This window comes from Hordeum vulgare, chromosome 2H, assembly GCF_904849725.1.
Source record: "Hordeum vulgare subsp. vulgare chromosome 2H, MorexV3_pseudomolecules_assembly, whole genome shotgun sequence".
In the NCBI taxonomy this organism is placed as follows: domain Eukaryota; kingdom Viridiplantae; phylum Streptophyta; class Magnoliopsida; order Poales; family Poaceae; genus Hordeum; species Hordeum vulgare.
Window position 1 is genome coordinate 279,368,014 of NC_058519.1, and position 26,550 is coordinate 279,394,563.

Consider the following 26,550-nt stretch of genomic DNA (forward strand, 5'->3'; position numbering starts at 1 on the left):
CTATTCGTAGGCTGTGGGTTATCAAGATCAGGTTCAATTTCCACATCCTTTTCATTGCTAGGTTGAGCATCTGCATGAACATCACTATTGATATCATGATTAGGCTCATGTTCATCACCAGATTGTGTTTCAGCATAAGAGATAGAGGCGTCGTTTGGACTCTTAGGTGTAGCAGCAATAGGGTTGCTAGCGTGCAGGTTCCTATCATCTTTCTTCTGCTTTCTAGGATGACTAGGTGCATCAGTGCTAATTCCTTGAGAATCTTGTTCAATTCTCTTCGGATGACCCTCAGGATACAAAGGTTCCTGGGTCATTCTACCGCCTCTAGTGACGACTCTGATGGAATTGTCATTCAACTCATTAAGCAAGTCATTTTGAGCTTTAAGTACTTGTTCTACCTGAATAGTAACAATAAAGGCATGTTTACTCAGAAGCTTAAGATCATTGATGTTTCTGTCCACACAAGCACTTAAATGACAAAGCATACGAGCATTCTTTTCCAATTGTCTGCTAACATAATCATTGAAACTTTGTTGTTTGGCAACGAAGTTATCAAATTCATCGAAGCATAAGCTAGCAGGTTTATCAAAAGGAATATCACTCTCATCAAACCTACGCAGAGAATTTACTTCTACTACATGTATCGGGTTATCGAGACCATGGATCTCTTCGATAGGTGGTAGATTTTTGACATCTTCAGATTTAATGCCTTTCTCTCGCATAGATTCCTTGGCTGCTTGCATATCTTCAGGAATGAGGAATGGAATACCTATTTTCTTCGGAGTTGGCTTAGGAGGTGGTTCGGGAATAGTCCAAGCATTCTCATTGCACAAGATGTTATTCAACAGAATCTCAACTTGTTCTACGGTCCGTTCCCTTAAAACACTACCGACACAACTATCTAAGTGATCTTTAGAAGCATCGGTGAGTCCATTATAGAAGATATCAAGTATTTCATTCTTCTCAAGAGGGTGATCAGGCAAAGCATTCAGTAGCTGGATAAGCCTCCCCCAAGCTTGTGGGAGACTCTCTTCTTTAGCTTGAGCAAAGTTGTATATTTCCTGCAAGGCAGCTTGCTTCTTATGGGCAGGGAAATATTTTACACAGAAGTAGTAGACCATATCCTGGGGACTACGCACACAACCAGGAGCAATAGAATGGAACCGGGTCTTAGCATCATCCTTTAGTGAGAAAGGAAACAACTTGAGCATATAGTAGTGGCGGATCTTTTCCTCACTAGTGAATAGGGTGGCTATATCGTGCAGTTTGGTAACATGGGCTACAACCGTTTCAGACTCGTAACCGTGAAAGGGATCAGATTCGACAAGAGTGATTAACTCAAGGTCGATAGAGAATACATAATCCTTATCGGTCACAAAGATAGGCGAAGTAGCAAACTTCGGGTCGTATTTCATCCTAGCGTTCAGAGATTTTTCTTTCCACTTGCGCAGTTTCTCAACATCATAGCTATCCTTACACGCAAGAAAATCCTCAACTATCTCTCCCTGTATAACATAGCGCGTATCAGGCATAACAGGCATAGGAGAGCTAGTTCTAGCAGGCAAAATAGCATGCTCTACTTCAATAGTATCAGCAGTTTCAGAAGTATCATCACATCTAGCAGCAACTCTAGAAATATGTGCATCAAGGAATGCACCAAGTGGCAAAGCAGTATCAGGCATAGCATCATCAGGCATAGTATCAAGCATAGCATCATCAGGCATAGTATCAAGCATAGCATCATAAGCAGCAGAAGTAGCATCATCAAGCAGAGGCGACATATCAAGATTTCTAGCAAGAGGCGAAGTCGCAAACTTACTCAGAACTGAAGGTGAATCAAGTGCAGAGCTAGATGTCAGTTCCTTACCTCTCCTCGTAGTGGAAGGTAGGATTTTAGTTCTTGGATCTTTTGGATTCCTCATAGTGATCAGCAGACGTCAATCCCAAGTGACTCAGAGAATATAGCTGTGCTACCCCGGCAACGGCGCGAGAAAAAGCCTTGATGTGCCACAAGCGTATGGGATCGCAGCAGTTTTCGAGGGTAGAGTATTCAACCCAAATTTGTTGATTCACCAAGATTGGAAGCGAAAGAATATTCTCAAGTATTAGCAGCTGAATGTGTCAGATTCAACCACACCTGAAAGATTAGTGTGTGCAAGCAAAGTATCAGTAGCAAGATAGTATGATAGCAACGGTGCCAGAAAAAAGCCTTGCTGACGGGATGTTAGTGCCGCTTACCTAGCCTCCCCGGCAACGGAGCGAACAAAGTCTTGCAACAAGTAACAGCGGAGTAGTAAGGAATAGTAGTAGCAGCAGCAGCAAAGTAACAAGTAACAGCAGTAGTGACAGCAGCAGCAACGTGGCCCAATCCCTTTGGTAGCAAGGGACAAGCCTAGGCAAAGTAACGTAGCGAGAACCAGTAGTAAGAGACTCGTAGGCAATGGGTCGGTGATGGATGAGTGTGACAGATGTGATTCATCATGTAACAGCTATAACACGTAACTAGCTCCCGTTCATCAATCTAATGTAGGCATGTATTCCGTATGTAGTCATACGTGCTTAGGGAAAAAAACTTGCATGACATCTATTGTCCTTCCCTCCCGTGGCAGTGGGGTCCTAATGGAAACAACGGGATATTAAGTTTCTCCTTTTAATAAAGAACCGTACCAACGCATTAACACGGGTGAATACATGAACTCCTCATACTATGGTCATCTCCGGGAGTGGTTCCGGCTATTGTCACTCCGGGGTTGCCGGGTCATAACACATAGTAGGTGACTACAACTTGCAAGATAGGATCTAAAACACACATATATTGGCGACAACATAATAGGTTCAGATCTGAAATCATGGCACTCGGGCCCTAGTGACAAGCATTAAGCATAGCCAAGTAGTAGCAACATCAATCTAGAACATAGTGGATACTAGGGATCAATCCCCGTCAAGAACTAACTCGATTACATGATAGATCTCATCCAACTCATCACCGTCCAGCAAGCCTACGATGAGATTACTCCCGAACGATGAAGAGCATCATGGAATTGTCGATGGAGAAAGGTTGATGATGACGATGGCGACGATTTCCCCTCTCCGGAGCCCGAAACGGACTCCAGATCTGCCCTCCAGATGAAGAACAAGATGTGGCGGCGCCTCCGTATCGCAAGACGCGATGAAGCCTTCTCTCTGATTTTTTTCCAGCCAAAACAGAAGATATAGAGCTGAGATTGGGGGCGGTGGTGCCACGTGGGCCCCACAAGCCTGCATGGCGCGGCCATAGGGGGTGGCCGCGGCCTGTGGGCTTTTGGCCCACTCGCACGCCCCCTTCGGTGGTTCTTTGCGCACGTATTTTTCTTTTATTCCAGAAAAAATCTCCGTTAATTTTCAGGACGTTCCGAGATTTTTTTTCTGCACAAAAACAACACCATGGTAGTTCTGCTGAAAACAACGCCAGTCCGGGTTAGTTCCATTCAAATCATGCAAATTAGAGTCCAAAACAAGGGCAAAAGAGTTGGGAAAAGTAGATACGTCGGAGACATATCAACCCCTCCCGGTAAAAGCCCGGAACCCATTCGTCACTCCCGGTACACTGTCGGTAATGCCCGAAATCTTTCCGGAGGCCAAATGAAACAATCCTATATAAAAATCTTCATTTCTGAACCATTCCGGAAACCCTCGTGACGTCATTGATCTCATCCGGGACTCCGAATAACCTTTGTTCACCAACACCTATAACTCAACTATACCGAAACGTCACCGAACCTTAAGTGTGCAGACCCTGTGGGTTCGAGAACTATGCAGACATGACATGAGACACTCCCCGACCAATATCCAAGAGCGGGGCCTGGATGTCCATATTGGATCCTACATATTCTACGAAGATCTTATCGGTTGAACCTATGTGCCAAGGATTCATATAATCCCGTATATCATTCCCTATGTCCTTTGGTATGTTACTTGCCCGAGATTTGATCGTCGGTATTGTTGGGGAACATCGCATGGGAAACAAAAAATTTCCTACGCGCGCGAAGACCTATCGTGGTGATGTCCATCTACGAGAGGGGATGAGTGATCTACGTACCCTTGTAGACCGTACAGAACAAGCGTTAGTGAACGCGGTTGATGTAGTGGAACGTCCTCACGTCCCTCGATCCGCCCCGCGAACAATCCCGCGATCAGTCCCACGATCTAGTACCGAACGGACGGCACCTCCGCGTTCAGCACACGTATAGCTCGACGATGATCTCGGCCTTCTTGATCCAGCAAGAGAGACGGAGAGGTAGAAGAGTTCTCCGGCAGCGTGACGGCGCTCCCGAGGTTGGTGATGATCTCGTCTCAGCACGGCTCCGCCCGAACTTCGCAGAAACGCAATCTAGAGGAAAAACCGTGGAGGTATGTGGTCGGGCTGCCGTGGAAAAGTCGTCTCAAATCAGCCCTAAAACCTCCGTATATATAGGTGGGAGAGGGGGGGCCTTGCCTTGGGGCTCAAGGAGCCCCAAGGGGGTCGGCCGAGCCAAGGGGGGAAGGTCTCCCCCCCCCAAACCGAGTTGGACTTGGTTTGGTGGGTGGGAGTCCTTCCTTCCCTTCCCACCTCCTCCTTTTTTTTCTTTCTCTTTGATTTTTCTTCCAATGCGCATAGGGCCCTTTTGGGCTGTCCCACCAGCCCACTAAGGGCTAGTGCGCCACCCTCAAGGCCTATGGGCTTCCCCGGGGTGGGTTGCCGCCCCCCACCGGTGAACTCCCGGAACCCATTCGTCATTCCCGGTACATTCCTGGTAACTCCAAAAACCTTCCGGTAATCCAATGAGGTCATCCTATATATCAATCTTCGTTTCCGGACCATTCCGGAAACCCTCGTGACGTCTGTGATCTCATCCAGGACTCCGAACAACATTCGGTAACCAACCATATAACTCAAATAAGCATAAAACAACGTCGAACCTTAAGTGTGCAGACCCTGCGGGTTCGAGAACTATGTAGACATGACCCGAGAGACTCCTCGGTCAATATCCAATAGCGGGACCTGGATGCCCATATTGGATCCTACATATTCTACGAAGAACTTATCGTTTGAACCTCAGTGTCAAGGATTCATATAATCCCGTATGTCATTCCCTTTGTCCTTCGGTATGTTACTTGCCCGAGATTCGATCGTTAGTATCCGCATACCTATTTCAATCTCGTTTACCGGCAAGTCTCTTTACTCGTTCCGTAATACAAGATCCCGCAACTTACACCAAGTCACATTGCTTGCAAGGCTTGTGTGTGATGTTGTATTACCGAGTGGGCCCCGAGATACCTCTCCGTCACACGGAGTGACAAATCCCAGTCTTGATCCATACTAACTCAACTAACACCTTCGGAGATACCTGTAGAGCATCTTTATAGTCACCCAGTTACGTTGCGACGTTTGATACACACAAAGTATTCCTCCGGTGTCAGTGAGTTATATGATCTCATGGTCATAGGAACAAATACTTGACACGCAGAAAACAGTAGCAACAAAATGACACGATCAACATGCTACGTCTATTAGTTTGGGTCTAGTCCATCACGTGATTCTCCTAGTGACATGATCCAGTCATCAAGCAACAACACCTTGTTCATAATCAGAAGACACTGACTATCTTTGATCAACTGGCTAGCCAACTAGAGGCTTGCTAGGGACAGTGTTTTGTCTATGTATCCACACATGTAAATGAGTCTTCATTCAATACAATTATAGCATGGATAATAAACGATTACCTTGATACAGGAAATATAATAATAACTATATTTATTATTGCCTCTAGGGCATAATTCCAACAGTCTCCCACTTGCACTAGAGTCAATAATCTAGTCCTCACATCATCATGCGAATTACATTGTAATAAATCTAACACCAATACAGTTCTGGTGTTGATCATGCTTAGCCTGTGGAAGAGGTTTAGTCAGCGGGTCTGCTACGTTCAGATCTGTGTGCACTTTGCATATATTCACGTCCTCCCCTTCGTCGTAGTCGCGGATGAGGTTGAAGCGTCGTTTGATGTGTCTGGACTTCTTGTGAAACCGTGGTTCCTTTGCTAAGGCAATGGCACCGGTGTTGTCACAGAACAAGGTTATTGGATTCAGTGCCCTTGGCACCACTCCAAGATCCGTCATGAATTGCTTCATCCAGACACCCTCCTTAGCCGCCTCCGAGGTAGCCATGTACTCCGCTTCACATGTAGAATCTGCTACGACGCTTTGCTTAGAACTGCACCACCTTACCGCACCCCCATTAAGAATAAATACGTATCCGGTTTGCGACTTAGAGTCGTCCGGATCTGTGTCAAAGCTTGCATCGACGTAACCTTTTACGGCGAGCTCTTCGTCACCTCCATATACGAGAAACATCTCCTTAGTCCTTTTCAGGTACTTCAGGATATTCTTGACCGCCGTCCAGTGATCCACTCCTGGATTACTCTGGAACCTACCTGCCATACTTATGGCCAGGCTAACATCCGGTCTAGTGCACAACATTGCATACATGATAGAACCTATGGCTGAAGCATAGGGGACGGAGCGCATATGCTCTCTATCTTCATCAGTTGTTGGGCACTGAGTCTTACTCAATTTCGTACCTTGTAAAACTGGCAAGAACCCTTTCTTGGACTGTTCCATTTTGAACCTCTTCAAAACTTTATCAAGGTATGTGCTTTGTGAAAGTCCTATCAGGCGTTTTGATCTATCCCTATAGATCTTAATGCCTAGAATGTAAGCAGCTTCTCCTAGGTCCTTCATAGAGAAACTTTTATTGAACTAATCCTTTATGCTCTCCAAAAACTCCGCGTTGTTTCCAATCAGCAATATGTCATCCACATATAATATTAGAAACGCCACAGAGCTCCCACTCACTTTCTTGTAAATACAAGATTCTCCAACCACTTGTATAAACCCAAATGCTTTGATCACCTCATCAAAGCGTTTGTTCCAACTCCGAGATGCTTGCACCAGTCCATAAATGGATCGCTGGAGCTTCCACACCTTGTTAGCATTCTTAGGATCGACAAAACCTTCGGGTTGCATCATATACAATTCTTCCTTAAGGAAACCACTAAGGAACGCCGTTTTGACATCCATCTGCCAGATTTCATAATCCAAAAATGCAGATATTGCTAACATGATTCTGACGGACTTAAGCATCTCTACGGGTGAAAAATGTCTCATCGTAGTCAACTCCTTGAACTTGTGAAAAACCCTTTGCCACAAGTCGGGCTTTATAAACGGTCACATTGCCATCAGCGTCCGTCTTCCTCTTAAAGATCCATTTGTTCTGAATAGCCTTGCGGCCCTCAGGCAGTACCTCCAAAGTCCACACTTTGTTCTCATACATGGATCCTATCTCGGACTTCATGGCTTCTAGCCATTTGTTGGAATCCGGGCCCACCATTGCTTCTTCATAATTTGCAGGTTCATTGTTGTCCAACAACATGATTGATAACACGGGATTACCGTACCACTCTGGAGCAGCACGTGGTCTCGTCGACCTGCGTGGTTCGACAGAAACTTGAACCGGAGTTTCATGATCACCATCATTAACTTCCTCCTCAGCCGGCGTCGTAACGACAGAGGTTTCCCCTTGCCCTGCGCCACCCTCCAGAGGGATGAGAGGTTCGACAACCTCGTCAAGTTCTATCTTCCTCCCACTCAATTCTCGAGAGAGAAACTCCTTCTCGATAAAAGCTCCATTTTTAGAAACAAACACTTTGCCCTCGGATTTGAGATAGAAGGTGTACCCAACTGCCTCCTTTGGGTAACCTATGAAGACACACTTTTCCGCTTTGGGTTCTGGCTTTTCAGGCTGAAGCTTTTTGACATAAGCATCACATCCCCAAACTTTAAGAAACGACAACTTTGACCTTTTGCCATACCACAGTTCGTATGGTGTCGTCTCAACGGATTTTGATGGTGCCCTATTTAAAGTGAATGCAGCTGTTTCTAATGCATAACCCCAAAACGATAATGGCAAATCGGTAATAGACATCATAGATCGCACCATCTCTAATAAAGTACGATTACGACGTTCGGACACACCATTACGCTGTGGTGTTCCAGGCGGTGTCAACTGTGAAACAATTCCACATTGTCTTAAGTGAGCACCAAACTCGAAACTCAGATATTCACCCCCACGATCAGACCGTAGGAACTTGATCTTCTTGTTACGATGATTTTCAACTTCACTCTGAAATTGCTTGAACTTTTCAAATGTTTCAGACTTGTGCTTCATCAAGTAGACATAACCATATCTACTCAAATCGTCAGTGAAGGTGAGAAAATAACGATATCCGCCGCGTGCCTCCACGCTCATCGGACCACACACATCGGTATGTATGATTTCCAACAAGTCACTTGCACGCTCCATTGTTCCGGAGAACGGAGTCTTAGTCATCTTGCCCATGAGGCATGGTTCGCACGTGTCAAGTGAATCAAAGTCAAGTGACTCCAAAAGTCCATCAGCATGGAGTTTCTTCATGCGCTTTACACCAATATGACCTAAGCGGCAGTGCCACAAAAATATGGCGCTATCATTGTTAACTCTAACTCTTTTGGTCTCAATGTTATGTATGTGTGTATCGCTATCAAGATTCAATATGAACAATCCTCTCACATTGGGTGCATGACCATAAAAGATGTTACTCATAGAAATAGAACAACCATTATTCTCTGACTTAAAAGAGTAACCGTCTCGCAATAAACAAGATCCAGATATAATGTTCATGCTCAACGCAGGCACTAAATAACAATGATTTAAGTTCATAACTAATCCTGATGGTAACTAAAGTGAAACTGTGCCGACGGCGATTGCATCAACCTTGGAACCATTTCCTACGCGCATCGTCACTTCATCTTTTGCCAGCCTTCGTCTACTCCGCAGTTCCTGTTTCAAGTTGCAAATATGAGCAACAGAACCGGTATCGAATACCCAGGCACTACTACGAGAGCCGGTTAAGTACACATCAATAACTTTTATATCAAATATACCTGATTTTTCTTTGGCCGCCTTCTTATCTGCTAGATACTTGGGGCAATTGCGCTTCCAGTGACCCATACCCTTGCAATAGTAACACTCCGTTTCAGGCTTAGGTCCAGCTTTGGGTTTCTTCGTCGGATTGGCAACAGGCTTGCCGCTCTTCTTTGAATTACCCTTCTTGCCTTTGCCGTTTCTCTTGAAACTAGTGGTCTTATTCACCATCAACACTTGATGCTCTTTACGGAGTTTAGACTTTGCGACTTTTAGCATCGCAAACAACTCGCCGGGAGACTCGTTCATCCCTTGCATGTTGTAGTTCAACACAAAGCCTTTATAGCTTGGCGGCAGTGATTGAAGGATTCTGTCAGTGATAGCCTCTTGCGGGAGTTCAATCCCCAGCTCAGCTAGACGGTTTGAGTACCCAGACATTTTGAGCATATGTTCACTGACAGACGAGTTTTCCTCCATCTTGCAAGCATAGAATTTATCGGAGGTCTCATACCTCTCGATCCGGGCGTTCTTCTGAAAGATAAACTTCAACTCCTGGAACATCTCAAATGCTCCATGACGCTCAAAGCGACGTTGAAGTCCCGGTTCTAAGCCATACAAGACTGCACATTGAACTACTGAGTAGTCCTCCTTACGTGCTAACCAAGCGTTCTTAACATCCTGATCAGCCGTAGCGGGTGGTTCATCTCCTAGCGCAGCATTAAGGACATAATCCTTCTTCCCAGCTTGTAAGATTAGCTTAAGATTACGAGCCCAGTCTACAAAGTTGCTTCCATCATCTTTCAACTTAGCTTTCTCTAGGAACGTATTAAAATTCAGGGTGATTGTCGCGTGAGCCATGATCTACAACACAAATATATTCAAAGTGGACTTAGACTATGTTCAAGATAATTAGAGTTTAACTTAATCAAATTATTCGCTAAACTCCCACTCAAAAAGTACATCTCTCTAGTCATTTGAGTGGTTCATGATCCACTTACACTAGCTCAAGTCCGATCATCACGTGAGTTGAGTATAGTTTCAGTGGTAAGCATCCCTATGCTAATCATATCATCTATATGATTCATGATCGACCTTTCGGTCTCATGTGTTCCGAGGCCATGTCTGCACATGCTAGGCTCGTCAAGCTTAACCCGAGTGTTCCGCGTGCACAACTGTTTTGCACCCGTTGTATGTGAACGTTGAGTCTATCACACCCGATCATCACGTGGTGTCTCGAAACGACAAACTGTAGCAACGGTGCACAGTCGGGGAGAACACAATTTCGTCTTCAAATTTTAGTGAGAGATCACCTCATAATGCTACCGTCGTTCTAAGCAGAATAAGGTGCATAAAAGGATTAACATCGCATGCAATTCATAAGTGACATGATATGGCCATCATCACGTGCTTCTTGATCTCCATCACCAAAGCACCGGCACGATCTTCTTGTCACCGGCGCCGCACCATGATCTCCATCAACGTGTCGCCATCGGGGTTGTCGTGCTACTCATGCTATTACTACTAAAGCTACATCCTAGCAAAATAGTAAATGCATCTGCAAGCACAAACGTTAGTATAAAGACAACCCTATGGCTCCTGTCGGTTGCCGTACCATCGACGTGCAAGTCGATATTATCTATTACAACATGATCATCTCATACATCCAATATATCACATCACATCGTTGGCCATATCACATCACAAGCATACCCTGCAAAAACAAGTTAGACGTCCTCTAATTTTGTTGTTGCATGTTTTACGTGGTGACCACGGGTATCTAGTAGGATCGCATCTTACTTACGCAAACACCACAACGGAGATATATGAGTTGCTATTTAACCTCATCCAAGGACCTCCTCGGTCAAATCCGATTCAACTAAAGTTGGAGAAACCGACACTTGCGAGTCATCTTTGGGCAACGGGGTTACTCGTAGCGATGAAACCTGTCTCTCGTAAGCGTACGAGTAATGTCGGTCCAAGCCGCTTCAATCCAACAATACCGCGGAATCAAAAAAAGACTAAGGAGGGCAGCAAAACGCACATCACCGCCCACAAAAAACTTTTGTGTTCTACTCGAGAAGACATCTACGCATGAACCTAGCTCATGATGCCACTGTTGGGGAACATCGCATGGGAAACAAAAAATTTCCTACGCGCACGAAGACCTATCATGGTGATGTCCATCTACGAGAGGGGATGAGTGATCTACGTACCCTTGTAGACCGTACATCAGAAGCGTTAGTGAACGCGGTTGATGTAGTGGAACGTCCTCACGTCCCTCGATCCGCCCCGTGAATAATCCCGCGATTAGTCCCACGATCTAGTACCGAACGGACGGCACCTCCGCGTTCAGCACACGTACAGCTCGACGATGATCTCGGCCTTCTTGATCCAGCAAGAGAGACGGAGAGGTAGAAGAGTTCTCCGGCAGCGTGACGGCGCTCCGGAGGTTGGTGATGATCTCGTCTCAGCAAGGCTCCGCCCGAGCTCCGCAGAAACGCGATCTAGAGGAAAAACCGTGGAGGTATGTGGTCGGGCTGCCGTGGAAAAGTCGTCTCAAATCAGCCCTAAAACCTCCGTATATATAGGTGGGAGAGGGGGGGCCTTGCCTTGGGGCTCAAGGAGCCCCAAGGGGGTCGGCCGAGCCAAGGGGGGAAGGCCACCCTCAAGGCCTATGGGCTTCCCCGGGGTGGGTTGCCCCCCCCGGTGAACTCCCGAAACCCATTCGTCATTCCCGGTACATTCCCGGTAACTCCGAAAACCTTCCGGTAATCAAATGAGGTCATCCTATATATCAATCTTCGTTTCCGGACCATTCCGGAAACCCTCGTGACGTCCGTGATCTCATCTAGGACTCCGAACAACATTCGGTAACCAACCATATAACTCAAATACGCATAAAACAACGTCGAACCTTAAGTGTGCAGACCCTGCGGGTTCGAGAACTATGTAGACATGACCCGAGAGACTCCTCGGTCAATATCCAATAGCGGGACCTGGATGCCCATCTTGGATCCTACATATTCTACGAAGAACTTATCATTTGAACCTCAGTGTCAAGGATTCATATAATCCCGTATGTCATTCCCTTTGTCCTTCGGTATGTTACTTGCCCGAGATTCGATCGTTAGTATCCGCATACCTATTTCAATCTCGTTTATCGGCAAGTCTCTTTACTCGTTCCGTAATACAAGATCCCGCAACTTACACCAAGTCACATTGCTTGCAAGGCTTGTGTGTGATGTTGTATTACCGAGTGGGCCCCGAGATACCTCTCCGTCACACGGAGTGACAAATCCCAGTCTTGATCCATACTAACTCAACTAACACCTTCGGAGATACCTGTAGAGCATCTTTATAGTCACCCAGTTACGTTGCGATGTTTGATACACACAAAGTATTCCTCCGGTGTCAGTGAGTTATATGATCTCATGGTCATAGGAACAAATACTTGACACGCAGAAAACAGTAGCAACAAAATGACACGATCAACATGCTACGTCTATTAGTTTGGGTCTAGTCCATCACGTGATTCTCCTAATGGCGTGATCCAGTCATCAAGCAACAACACCTTGTTCATAATCAGAAGACACTGACTATCTTTGATCAACTGGCTAGCCAACTAGAGGCTTGCTAGGGACAGTGTTTTGTCTATGTATCCACACATGTAAATGAGTCTTCATTCAATACAATTATAGCATGGATAATAAACGATTATCTTGATACAGGAATTATAATAATAACTATATTTATTATTGCCTCTAGGGCATAATTCCAACAGGTATCCCGATACCTATTTCAATCTCGTTACCGGCAAGTCTATTTACTCGTTCCGTACTACAAGATCCCGTGACTAACACTTTAGTCACATTGCTTGCAAGGCTTATATGTGATGTTGTATTACCGAGTGGGCCGCGAGATACCTCTCCGTCACACGGAGTGACAAATCCTAGTCTTGATCCATGCTAACTCAACGGACACCTTCGGAGATACCTGTAGAGCACATTTATAGTCACCTGGTAACGATGCGACGTTTGATACACCCAAGGTATTCCTCCGGTGTTAGTGAGTTACATGATCTCATGGTCCTAGCAATGAATACTTGACACGCAGAAAACAATAGCAACAAAATGACATGATCGCATGCTACGTTTATAGTTTGGGTCTAGTCCATCACATCATTCTCCCAATGATGTGATCTAGTCATCAAGTGACAACACTTGCATATGGTCAGAAAACCTTAACCATCCTTGATCAACTAGCTAGTCAACTAGAGGCTTACTAGGGACATTGTTTTGTCTATATATCCACACATGCATTTATGTTTTCATTCAATACAATTATAGCATGGATAATAAACGATTATCTTGAAACAGGAAATATAATAATAACTATTTTATCGTTGCTTCTAGGGTATATTTTCAACAGTCTCCCACTTGCACTAGAGTCAATAATCTAGTCTCACATCGCTATGCGATTTACATTGGAATGAATCTAACACACAAACAGTTCTGGTGTTGATCATGCTTCACTATTGGAAGAGGTTTAGTCAGCGGATCTGCAACATTCACATCCGTGTGCACTTTGCAAATATTTACGTCCTCTGCTTCGACATAGTCGCAGATGAGCTTGAAGCGTCGTTTGATGTCTCTGGTCTTCTTGTGAAACCTTGGTTCTTTTGCTAAAGCAATGGCACCAGTGTTGTCACATAACAGAGTTATTGGATTTAGTGTGCTCGGCACAACTCCAAGATCCGTCATGAACTGCTTCATCCAGACACCCTCCTTAGTTGCCTCTGAGGCAGCCATGTACTCCTCTACACATGTAGAATCTGCTACGACGCTCTACTTGGAATTACACCAGCTTACCGCACCCCCATTGAGAATAAATACATATCCAGTTTGAGACTTAGAGTCGTCCGGATGACTGTCAAAGCTTGCATCGACGTAACCCTTTACGATGAGCTCTTCGTCACCTCCATAAACGAGAAACATTTCCTTAGTCCTTTTCAGGTACTTTAGAATATTCTTGACCGTCGCCAAGTGTTCCACTCCTGGATCACTTAGAAATCTGCCTGCCATACTTATGGCCAGGCTGACGTCCGGTCTTGTGCACAACATTGCATACATGATAGACCCTATGGTTGAAGCATATGGGACGATACTCATCTTTTCTCTATCTTCCGCAGTTACTCGACACTGAGTCTTACTCAACTTTATACCTTGTAACACTGGCAAGAATCCCTTCTTGGATTGCTCCATTTTGAACTTCTTCAAAACTTTATCAAGGTATGTGCGTTGTGAAAGTCCTATTAGGCGCCTCGATCTATCTCTATAGATCTTAATACCTAATATGTAAGCAACTTCTCCTAGGTCTTTCATTGAAATACATTTGTTCAAGTAATCCTTTACGCTCTCTAAAAACTCCACATTGTTCCCAATCAGCAATATGTCATCCACATATAGTATTAGAAACGCTACAAAGCTCCCACTCACTTTTTTGTATATACAAGATTCTCCAACAACTTGTATAAACCCAAACGCCTTGATCACCTCATCAAAGCGCTTATTCCAACTCTGAGATGCTTGCACCAGTCCATAAATGGATCGTTGGAGCTTGCATACTTTGTTAGCATTCTTTGGATTGACAAAACCTTCGGGTTGCATCATATACAACTTTTTCTTAAGAAAACCATTAAGGAACGCCGTTTTGACATCCATCTGTCGGATTTCATAATCGAAAAATGCAGCTATTGCTAACATGGTTCGGACGGACTTAAGCATCGCTACCGGTGCGAATGTCTCATCGTAGTCAACTCCTTGAACTTGTGAAAAACCCTTTGCCATAAGTCGAGCTTTATAAATGGTCACATTACCATCCGCGTCCGTCTTCTTCTTAAAAATCCATTTGTTCTGAATAGCCTTGCGACCCTCAGGTAATACTTCCAAAGTCCATACTTTGTTTTCATACATAGATCCTATCTCGGACTTCATGGCCTCTAACCATTTATTGGAATCCGGACCCACCATTGCTTCTTCATAATTCCCAGGCTCATTGTTGTCTAACAACATGATAGATAAGACAGGATTCCCATACCACTCGGGAGCAGTACGTGATCTTGTCGACCTGTGAGGTCCGATAATAACTTGATCCAAAGCTTCATGATCATCATCATTATCTTCCTCCTCAACTGGTGTTGCCTCAACAGAGATTTCTCTCTGTAATGCGCCACCATCCTGTTGGAGCAGAGGTTCCACAACCTCATCAAGTTCTATCTTCCTCCCACTCAATTCTTTCGAGAGAAGCTCCTTCTCAAGAAAAGCTCTGTTCTTAGCAACAAACACTTTGCCCTTAGATCTGAGATAGAAGGTGTACCCAACTGTCTCTTTTGGGTAACCTATGAAGACGCACTTTTCCGCTTTGGGTTCCAGCTTTTCAGGCTGAAGCTTTTTGACATAAGCATCGCATCCCCAAACTTTAAGAAACGAGAACTTTGGCTTCTTGCCATGCCATAGCTCATATGGTGTCGTCTCAACGGATTTTGATGGTGCCCTATTTAAAGTGAATGCGGCTATCTCTAATGCATAACCCCAAAACGATAATGGCAAATCGATAAGAGACATCATAGATCGCACCATATCTAACAAAGTACGATTACGACGTTCGGACACACCATTACGTTGTGGTGTTCAAGGCGGTGTCAACTGTGAAACGATTCCACATTGTCTTAAATGAGCACCAAACTCGAAAATCAGATATTCGCCCCCTCGATCAGATCGTAGGAACTTGATCTTCTTGTTACGATGATTTTCAACTTCACTCTGAAATTTCTTGAACTTTTTAAACGTTTCAGACTTGTGCTTCATCAAGTATATATATCCATACCTACTCAAATCATCAGTGAAGGTGAGAAAATAACGATATCTGCCGCGCGCCTCCACACTCATTGGACCGCACACATCAGTATGTATGATCTCCAACAAGTCACTTGCACGCTCCATTGTTCCGGAGAAAGGAGTCTTAGTCATCTTGCCCATGAGGCATGGTTCGCACGTGTCAAGTGATTCGAAATCAAGTGACTCCAAAAGCCCATCGGCATGGAGTTTCTTCATGCGCTTTACACCAATATGACCTAAGCGGCAGTGCCACAAAAAGGTGGCACTATCATTGTTAACTCTACATCTTTTGGTCTCAATGTTATGTATATGTGTGTCATCACAATCAAGATTCAATATGAACAAACCCCTCACATAGGGTGCATGACCATAAAAGATATTACTATAAAAATAGAAGAACCATTATTCTCTGACTTAAATGAGTAGCCGTCTCACAATAAACAAGATCCAGATATAATGTTCATGCTTAACGCACGCACTAAATAACAATTATTTAATTTCATAACTAATCCTGATGGTAACTGAAGTGAGACTGTGCCGACGGCGATTGCATCAACCTTGGAACCATTTCCCACGTGCATCGTCACTTCATCCTTCAGCAGCCTTCGTTTATTCCGCAGTTCCTGCTTCAAGTTGCAAATGTGAGCAACAGAACTGGTATCAAATACCCAGGCACTACTACGAGAGTTGGTTAGGTACACATCAATAACATGTATATCACATATACCTGGTTTGGCGTTGGCCGCCTTCTTATCAGCCAAATACTTGGGGCAGTTGCGCTTCTAGTGATCCATCCCCTTGCAATAATAGCACTATGTTTCTGGCTTAGGTCCATCCTTGGGTTTCTTCGTCGGAGTGGCAACAGTTTTGCCGCTCTTCTTGGAGTTACCCTTCTTGCCTTTGTCGTTTCTTTTGAAACCAGTGGTCTTGTTGACCATCAACACTTAATGTTCTTTCCGAAGTTCTGACTGCGCGACTTTCAGTATCGCGAATAACTCGTCGAGTGACTTGTTCATCCCTTGGATGTTATAGTTCAACACAAAGCTCTTGTAGCTAGGTGGCAGTGATTGAAGAATTTTGTCAGTGATAGCCTCTTGCGAAAGTTCAACTCCCAGCTCAGCTGGACGGTTTGAGTACCCAGACATTTTGAGCACATGTTCACTGACAGACTAATTCTCCTCCATTTTACAATCATAAAATTTATCGGAGGTCTCATACCTCTCGATCGGGGCATTCTTCTGAAAGATAAACTTCAACTCCTGGAACATCTCATATGCTCCATGACGTTCAAAGCGTAGTTGAAATCCCGGTTCTAAGCCATACAAGATTGCACATTGAACTACTGAGTAGTCCTCCTTACGTGCTTGTCAAGCGTTCAAAACATCTTGATCAGACGTAGCTGGTGGTTCATCTCCTAGCACTGCATCAAGGACATAATTCTTTTCCCCAGCTTGTAGGATGAGCCTTAGATTACGAGCCCAGTCTACAAAGTTGCTACAATCATCTTTCAGCTTAGCTTTCTCTAGGAACGTATTGAAATTCAGGGTTGCTACTGCGTGAGCCATTGATCTACAACATAAAATATTGCAAAGTGGACTTAGACTATGTTCAAGACAATTAGAGTTTAGGTAATCAAATTACTAATAAACTCCCACTCAAATAGACATCCCTCTAGTTACTTGAGTGTGGCATGATCCAAATTCACTAACTCAAGTCCGATCATCACGTGAGTTGAGTGTAATTTCAGTGGTAAACATCTCTATGTTAATCATATCAACTATACGATTCATGCTCAACCTTTCGGTCTCTTGTGTTCCGAGGCCATGTCTGCACATGCTAGGCTCGTCAAGTTTAACCCGAGTGTTTCGCGTGTGCAACTGTTTTGCACCCGTTGTATGTGAACGTTGAGTCTATCACACCTGATCATCACGTGGTGTCTCGAAACGATGAACTGTCGCAATAGAACACAATTTTATCTTGAAATTTAGTGAGGGATCACCTCATAATGCTACCGTCGTTCTAAGCAAGATAAGGTGCATAAAAGGATTAACATCACATGTGATTCATAAGTGACATGATATGGTCATGATCTTGTGCTTCTTGATCTCTATCACCAAAGCACCGGCACGATCTTCATCGTCACCGGCGCCACACCATGATCTCCATCATCATGATCTCCATCATCGTGCCGCCATCGAGGTTGTCGTGCTATCTATGCTATTACTACTAAAGCTACAACCTAGCAATATAGTAAACGCATATGCAAACACAAACATTAGTTTAAAGACAACCCTATGGCTCCTGTTGGTTGTCGTAGCATCGACGTGCAAGTCGATATTTAACTATTACAACGTGATCATCTCATACATCCAATATATCACATCATGTCTTTGGCCATATCACATCACATGCATACCCTGCAAAAACAAGTTAGACGTCCTCTAATTTGTTGTTGCATGTTTTACGTGGCTGCTATGGGTATCTAGTATGATCGCATCTTACTTACGCAAAACCACAACGGAGATGTGCAAATTGCTATTTAACCTCTCTCCAAGGACCGCCTCGGTTAAATCCAATTCAACTAAAGTTGAAGAAACTGACACCCGCCAGTCATCTTTATGCAACGAGTTGCATGTTAGTCGATGAAATCGGTCTCTCGTAAGCGTACGAATAATGTTGGTCCGGGCCGGTTCAATCCAACAATACCGCAGAATCGACAAAAGACTAAGGACGGCAGCAAATCGAACATCAACGCCCACAAAAACTTTTGTGTTCTACTCAAGATTACATCTACGCATGAACCTAGCTCATGATGCCACTGTTGGGGAACGTTGCATGGGAAACAAAAAAATTCCTACGCACACGAAGACCTATCATGGTGATGTTCATCTACGAGAGGGAGATCGGATCCACATACCCTTATAGACCGCTAAGCGAGAAGCGTTAAGAAACGCGGTTGATGTAGTGGAACAGCTTCGTGATTCAAATCACCGTCGTCCCACGATCCGTCCTGATCTAGCACCGAACGGACGGCACCTCCGCGTTCTGCGCACGTACAGCTCGATGACGACCTCCGCCTTCTTGATCCAGCAACAAAGACGAGGAAGTAGATGAGTTCTCCGGCAGCGTGACGTCGCATCGGTGATGGTGATGTCTATTCCTGCAGGGCTCTGCCCGAGCTCCGCAGAAAACCATCTAGAGGAAGAACTACGAAGTAGAGGTTTAGGGTTGCACGTGGCTAAAGTTGTGTCTAAAAAACCCTAAAACCTCTAGTATATATAAGAGGAGGGGAGGGTCTAGCCTTGGGGCTCAAGAGAGCCCCTAGGGCGTCGGCCGAGTGGAGGAGGAGGGGACTCCAACTCCAATTCAGTTTGGGGAAGGAGGAGTCCCTTCCTTCCTTCCCACCTCCCTCTTTTTTTTCTCCTTGATTTTTTTCCTTAGCCGAAATAGTCCACTTGGGCTGGCCTCACCAGCCGACTAAGGGCTGGTGCGCCACCCATGGGCTATTAGGTTCACTCCCGGGTGGGTGGGCCCCTCCCGGTAAAAACCCGGAACCCATTCGTCACTCCCAGTACACTGCCGGTAATGCCCGAAATCTTTCCGCAGGCCAAATGAAACAATCCTATGTATCAATCTTCGTTTTCGGACCATTCCGGAAACCCTCGCGACGTCCGTGATCTCATCCGGGACTCCGAACAACCTTCGGTCACCAACACCTATAACTCAACTATACAGAAACGTCACTGAACCTTAAGTGTGCAGACCCTGCGGGTTCGAGAACTATGCAGACATGACCTGAGACACTCCTGGGTCAATATCCAACAGTGGGACCTGGATGTCCATATTGGATTATACATATTCTACGAAGATCTTATCGTTTGAACCCATGTGCCAAGGATTCATATAATCCCGTATATCATTCCCTTTGTCCTTCGGTATGTTACTTGCCTGAGATTTGATCGTCGGTATCCCTATACCTATTTCAATCTCGTTACCGGCAAGTCTCTTTACTCGTTTCGTAATAGAAGATCACATGACTAACACTTTAGTCACATTGCTTGCAAGGCTTATATGTGATGTTGTATTACCGAGTGGGCCCCGAGATACCTCTCTGTCACACGGAGTGACAAATCCCAGTCTTGATCCATGCTAACTCAACTGAGACCTTCAGAGATACCTCTAGAGCACCTTTATAGTCACCCAATAACATTGCGACGTTTGATACACGCAAGGTATTCCTCCGGTGTCAGTGAGTTACATGATCTCATGGTCATAGCAATGAATACTTGACACGCAGAAAACAATAGCAACAAAATGACACGATCACATGCTACATTTATAGTTTGGGTCTAGTCCATCACATAATTCTCCCAATGATGTGATCCAGTCATCAAGTGACAACACTTGCATATGGTCAGAAAACCTTAAACATCCTTGATCAACTCGCTAGTCAACTAGAGGCTTACTAGGGACATTTTTTTGTCTATATATCCACACATGCATTTATGTTTTCATTTAATACAATTATAGCATGGATAATAAACGATTATCTTGAAACAGGAAATATAATAATAACTATTTTATCATTGCCTCTAGGGCATATTTCTAACACAACGAACTCCTTGCTCTTGTGTTTCTAAAGATAGTCTCATCAACACAAAATCACTCTCTCACAGAATATGCATGGGTAGGAGAGGTTGATTTGGTGGAAAGCTGTTTGGGAGGCTAGACATCAACTTTCAAATTATTGGATTGGAATGTCTTGGTCTCAACACATGAGTAGGTGGTTCTCTCCCAGAAAATAGATTTGACAATGAAGTGTGTGTTCTGAGTGCTTCTCCCATGAATGAGAGGTGGGTGAAGGGGTATATATAGGCAGCACACAAAATACAACCGTTACACACAAAGTGGAAAACTCGGTGACACCAAAGTGAAAAACTCGGTGGTACCGATTAGCACAAAGGTAGCAACTTTGAATCTCGATGAGACTGATATATGAAACTCGGTGGCACCGAAAAGGTGGCTCACGGTCAGATGGCCAAACTCGATGGCACCGACTCAAACTCGAAAATTACGATTTTGTGTACCGAGGCACCCAAAAGTTGGTCACCAAACTTGGTAGCACCGATATGGATTCGGTTGCCCCCATTTGGTGGGAATGGTTAGGGTTTCTGTCTGAGGTCAAACTCAATGTGTTCGATATGTGAAAGTTGGTGACAAAGAATTTATGTATTGTAAATTTGACAGAGTGGATATGTGGGAGAAATGACTGGGTATTTTGGTGGCTAACTTTGAGCATTTTGAGCAATCAGTTCATTTTACTACCTCACCTCCTTTTAATAGTATTAGCTTTCCTATGGACTCAAAAGTGGTTTCTCACAAATATAAAATAAAGAGTCTTCTAGCTTGAAGCTTGAGCCAATATTATTCCTTTCTTTCATCAAGGGGCATCTCCACATAAGCCTTTAGCCATGGCATCTTTTGAACTTTTCAGAAATATACTTGAAAAGCATATTAGTTCAATGATGCCTATGTTGTGATCAATTATCAAAATCACCCTAGGGAGCAATTCTGCTTTCAGCCGCCTGGGTTGACCAATCCAGATGCCATTGTTTCTCAAGCTAGGAAACTGCGCATGCTACTGAGCTGGCTCATCTTAATTTGCTAGATAAATTAACAACACACAAATCATCATGAGTGACACATGGGCGAAAAACATCAGTTCTGAAGCCAGAGAGAGGCCCTGTTTGTTTCATGCAGTAGGAGTGAAGAGAGACCCATGTTTCATTGTATTCTGAAACTGAAAAATCTGAATTATGAAACTGTATCTTATCAATCTTCACACTAGCATTTGAATTCACATGTCCAAACAATGAAGTGTGATATGGTATTGTTGTTCATGGCGGCCATAGACACACAGATGCCAACCTCAGTTTCTCACGCAATGCAGTTTCTCAAACAACAACAGTTTCAGGTAGCAATAAACGGTAAACGGTAACTTCAGGTAGCAGTTTCTTCAATACTTTCTTCAGGTACAGACGGGTAGGGAGCAACAGTACCACGGGCAGAGCAGAGGAGCAGCAACTCCAGCAAAGGAGCAGCAGCAGCTCAGACATACGACCAGCAGCAATACGTGCAGAGGAGCTCCACCGGCGGCAGGGGATAAGCATACGCACCGGCGACAAGGGAGAAGGAGCAGCACAGGTTTCGGCGACGCCCGTAGGGGATCGTGGCCGGGAGGAATCGTCGCGGTGCACGCACGTGAGCTCGAGGAGGATGCGCATGAGCTTGGGGAGGATGCGCGAGAGCTCGAGGATAATGCATGGGAGCCGAAGGAGGAAGTGGCGGAAGGTTCCGACGCCGGCAGGAGCTCGAGGACGATGTCGGCAGGTAACTGCAGATGGAAGGGATCCGGCGGCGCAGATCTGGGATGTGGTGACGGAGGAGGTAATTGGCGGCGGCGAACCAATTATTTGGCGACGGCGACGGACCAATTATTTGGCGACGGCGGCGGAGCACTTCTAGCTCGGCGGTGGAGTACAATCGTTGTGCGGCGCGGAGGTGCTTGTTTGAGACAATTTTGTAGATATGAGGGTTTTTTTTTTTGCAAAATTGCCAGTGAACTACACGACTCGACATTGATTTCGGGATGGAGGGAGTATAATTTATATTATATTATATTATATTATTTGAATTTCTAGTTTAGATGGTCAAATTAGACCATAACGCATACAAAAATACAAAGACCAAAATCGTACATTAACACAAAAAATTACAACTTCCACAAACATAGATAATACCGTCCAACAGAAGCAAATAGAACTAAAATCTGCTAATTATTCTCCAGTTATAGGTGGCTTCTTGTCTACCATAGTCTTATACTCCCTCCGTCACGATTTAGAAGGCGTGTTTGCAATTCTCTGAAACCTAAATGGTTATTGATTGGCTGTGAGATGAGCTGAAAAATAGCATTCACACTGCACATGCATATAGAAGTAGTACAACGAAATACTAATTAGCTGCTAGAAGTAAATGCAATGCGCCCTAAACCTTGTCTATTGTGGAAATGCATGTAAATTTAAATGTGTCTTCTAAACTATGACGGAGGTAGTAGATGAAATGCGTAAAACGTCCTGCAGTTCTTCTATATCTTACAAGCATAGTGTAGTCTGTATCTTTACTGTGAGAAACCCTGCTGGGATTTTACTTAAACAAGTACAAATTTTATAATAAGTGAACGACAATTATTTTGGGATGGAGGGAGTATTGAAAAAGTGGGAGTTACCTCTGAGGGTGTGATGTAGACCAGGGAACAAAATAATAGTTGCTGGAAGTTTAGCGCTAACTGTAAGTACACAGCTAGGTTAGGGCACTAGAATATCTCTACCCCATTGTCTTAATCTTCCTATATTTTGTGAAGGTTGAAACTCACATTTTGTGAAGGTCGTAACTCAAAAGTAACTGCAAACAGGTTAAGAACATAGAGTTAAATTCGAGGTAACGTGTGCTAACTGCAAACAGGAAATTTGAAGACCACTGAGTAAGTGATCTGTAATGTTCAATTTTCACAAATTGTTTATGGTACAAGTCAATTATCCAACTGAGAGTTTCTCAAAAAATATTCAACTAAGTGTTTGGAGCAAAAGAAAATACTTGTCTGAGTATGATGTCAACTGAACAGCTATTGGCATAAATGCTTCTGAAGAAACTTATAGCAATGTACATGACCTCAAAACAAGGATATCTTCTATAGTTTCTACAGTGCTACAAAGACACTGCAAAGAAGTCAAAATTGCTATGGTACCAGTCTATTCTCTACAAGAACAAATCCCTGCTCTAAAAATATGAAACCCATTCGAGTCTCTGACTGAAATCTCTTTTCCGGTAGCAGCAGAGGCGTGCTCCAGAAATGAGTGGCAGTCACCACACATGCGGATGTTCTTCACGACACGGATAATTTTCCCAGAGCCTGCCATTAGGAGGCCATATGTAGCTGCTAGTTTTGCACTGTGGTACATTAGGAAATACCTCTTTTGATATTCCTCGACATCATGTAGGACAAAGGTGGTGTCTGGTTCATACCCGGCCTTCATGCACTCAAGAGTTAGCACGTCCAGACCAGCATAGATGTCTTTGGACTGAGGATGTGATCTATCTCGAGCGAAAAATGAGTGAATAGCATTGTCATCAAATGTCCAGCTCCTTGCTGGAATCTTATGGATACCCTTTTCCCGCATCTCCAGCCTCGTGTTCTCTGAGCAATGCCACTTTGCTGATTCAGAGTACAGATTAGATGCCAGAACATATGTGGACGGGTCTTGTGGTTCCAGGGCAAGTAGATGATTCATAGCTCGCCTTCGCAGTGTCATATTGGACTGCTTGCTACAAGTTTCCAGCAAAGATCGCCAAACTATTGCACTAGGCTTGAATGGCATACTAGCTATAAACTGCTCAGCCTCATCAAAATGACCCCAGCGGCCAAGGACGTTCACAACTGCTGCAAAGTGCTCCATAGCAGGTTCAGTGTTGTATTTGCTTGACATAGAATGAAACAGTTCCATACATGCATCTGCAGAATCTGAGTTTGTACAACTGCAAGCTGATATGATCAGAAGAAAGGTCACGGAGTCAGGCTTGATGACTAATCTCTCCATTTCAGACCATGTGTCCCATATTTCATCTCCCTGGCGATGGAGAAGATGAGCAGTGATCAGCGCATTCCAAGACACAAGGTCTCGATGAGGCATTCGCTGAAAGAAAGTGACTGCATTTTCTAACTGTCCGCACTTGCCATACATACTGACAATTGCATTACCAACTCCACAAGCACGCAAAAGCCCAGATTTCGCAGCGAGCAAATGCATTTGTTTTCCAAGTTCCATAAAACCCAAAGCACCACAAACTCCAAGAACATTAGTCAACAAGAACTCATCAATGAACTGAATATCACTGTTTCTAAACATTTGAAGGAAGGTAGAAAACGCTTTCTCATACTCTCCATCTCTAAAGCTAGAAAGCAGTAAAGAGCTCCAAGCAATGTGAAAACTTTCCTGGTGGCGCCAATGCTCAAACAACAGACGTGCATCTCCAGACCTACCACATTTAATGCACATGTCTATCAATGCAGCGTCAATCCAAGGACTTGAACCGCAGCCACACTTAATCACAAATGTGTGAACCTGCTCACTAATCTTTCTATCCGCAGCAATAGCACAAGCATTCAGGACACCAGTAACAGTAACGTCTGACATCTCCAACCCATTCTCGAGCATCTGCCTAAACAACCCGAGCCCCTGCAGCCCAGCCTTCCTAGCAAAAGTGACTCGCGCACTTTCCTTGTTCCTACAAAACCCGGTCAGAACTGCATTATATGTAACAAAATTCCTCTCAGGCATCCGATAAAACACACCCAGAGCATTGTCAACTAAACCAAATTCCATGTATCCATTGAGTAACCCAGTCCACGAAATTACGTCCTTCACTGGCATCCTCTGAAACACACCAACCATATCCTCGACAGAATCACCATGCTCAGCATAAAATCCAATGAGCGCATTGCCCACACTCAAATCCACCTCCAGCCCGGACTTGAGAGACAGAGCGTGAACCGCTGCCCCGTGGGGCAGGCAGAACCCTTCGGTAGCCGCGGCCAAAAGCGCTGACAGAGAAAACCGGTCGACCGCAACATCGCTCGTCCGCATATCCCCAAACAGCTCAAACGCCTCCTCGTACCTCCCCAGCTCGACCAGGCCGGACAGTACCGTGTTCCACGAGGACACGTCACGCTCCTCCATCCCGTGGAACATCCTGAGAGCGTCCTCTAAGCGACCGCACTTGACATACATGCCAAGGAGCGCGTTGGCGACGAGGAGCGAGCCACCGATGTACCGTCCCTTGGCGGCGAGCGCATGGACCTGGGTCCCGAGCCGCGGATTGCCCCTGCGGATGCAGGCAGTGAGGAGGCCCACGAATGTGTACTTTGTGGGGGCGAGTCCCGCGAGGCGCATGCTGCGGAAAAGCGCCTCGGCAGCAGATACGGGTGAACCCAGCCGGGCGTGGCCCGAAATGAGCGCGCTGTAGGAGGCAGCGTCACGGGCGGTCATCCGGTCGAACACCTCAAGCGCGTCGGTGAGGCGGCCCGCGCGGATGTAGCCGCACATGACGGCGTTCGCCAGGCGCGCGTCCAACTGGGCGGCGGTACCAGACTTGGTCGCGACGGCGTGCGCTGCGCGGGGGTCGGCCGCGTTGGGGAGGAGGCGGAGGCGGGGTGCGGTGCCATGGATGGCAGTGCTGGTGGTAGTAGCGGGAGGAGGAGGGGGTGGAAAGGAGAGGAGCGAACGAGGCGGGAGTAGGGGTGCGAGGGGGCCAGGGGAGGATGAGATGGAAGTGGCCATTCATTCCACGCCAAGGTCGATGAAGCTAGAGGCGTATCTAGCTATGACGCTTTCGGTGCCCTGCCGTTTCAAACACCCGGACAATAAGTTCGATTATTGATCAGACACGAAATTTTGATTTAATTAAATCTTTTCCTTCTATAAAAATAAAACAGCTACTGTTTCTGGGACATTTTTGCAAAAAAAGCCTTTTTGATTGTGGGTATTCAATCCGCAGTCCTCGTATTAAATCAATTTGAACCGGTACGTGGGACAAAAAAAACAGCCGCATCCTGCCTCC

The 26,550-nt window shown here is 45.0% G+C and overlaps 1 protein-coding gene across 3 annotated transcripts; it reads right to left on the minus strand.

Annotated features, from left to right (window-relative positions):
• Nucleotides 1–22,540: 22,540 nt before the first annotated feature.
• Nucleotides 22,541–26,308, minus strand: LOC123426084 (pentatricopeptide repeat-containing protein At5g03800). 3 transcript variants are annotated; one of them, XR_006622007.1, is made up of 4 exons: nt 23,905–26,308; nt 23,309–23,337; nt 23,162–23,221; nt 22,541–22,803 (listed from the first exon to the last, which is right to left on the minus strand). XR_006622007.1 is itself a non-coding variant. In XM_045109859.1 (1 exon), the coding sequence occupies exon 1, from the start codon at nt 26,268–26,270 to the stop codon at nt 23,685–23,687; it is 2,586 nt and encodes an 861-aa protein (XP_044965794.1). In that variant the 5' UTR covers nt 26,271–26,308; the 3' UTR covers nt 23,546–23,684. The 3 variants fall into 3 exon arrangements, 1 of the variants encoding a protein (XP_044965794.1); XR_006622006.1 differs by having other exon boundaries at nt 23,162–23,337; XM_045109859.1 differs by lacking the exons at nt 22,541–22,803; nt 23,162–23,221; nt 23,309–23,337 and having other exon boundaries at nt 23,546–26,308.
• Between the last annotated feature and the right edge of the window lie 242 nt (nt 26,309–26,550).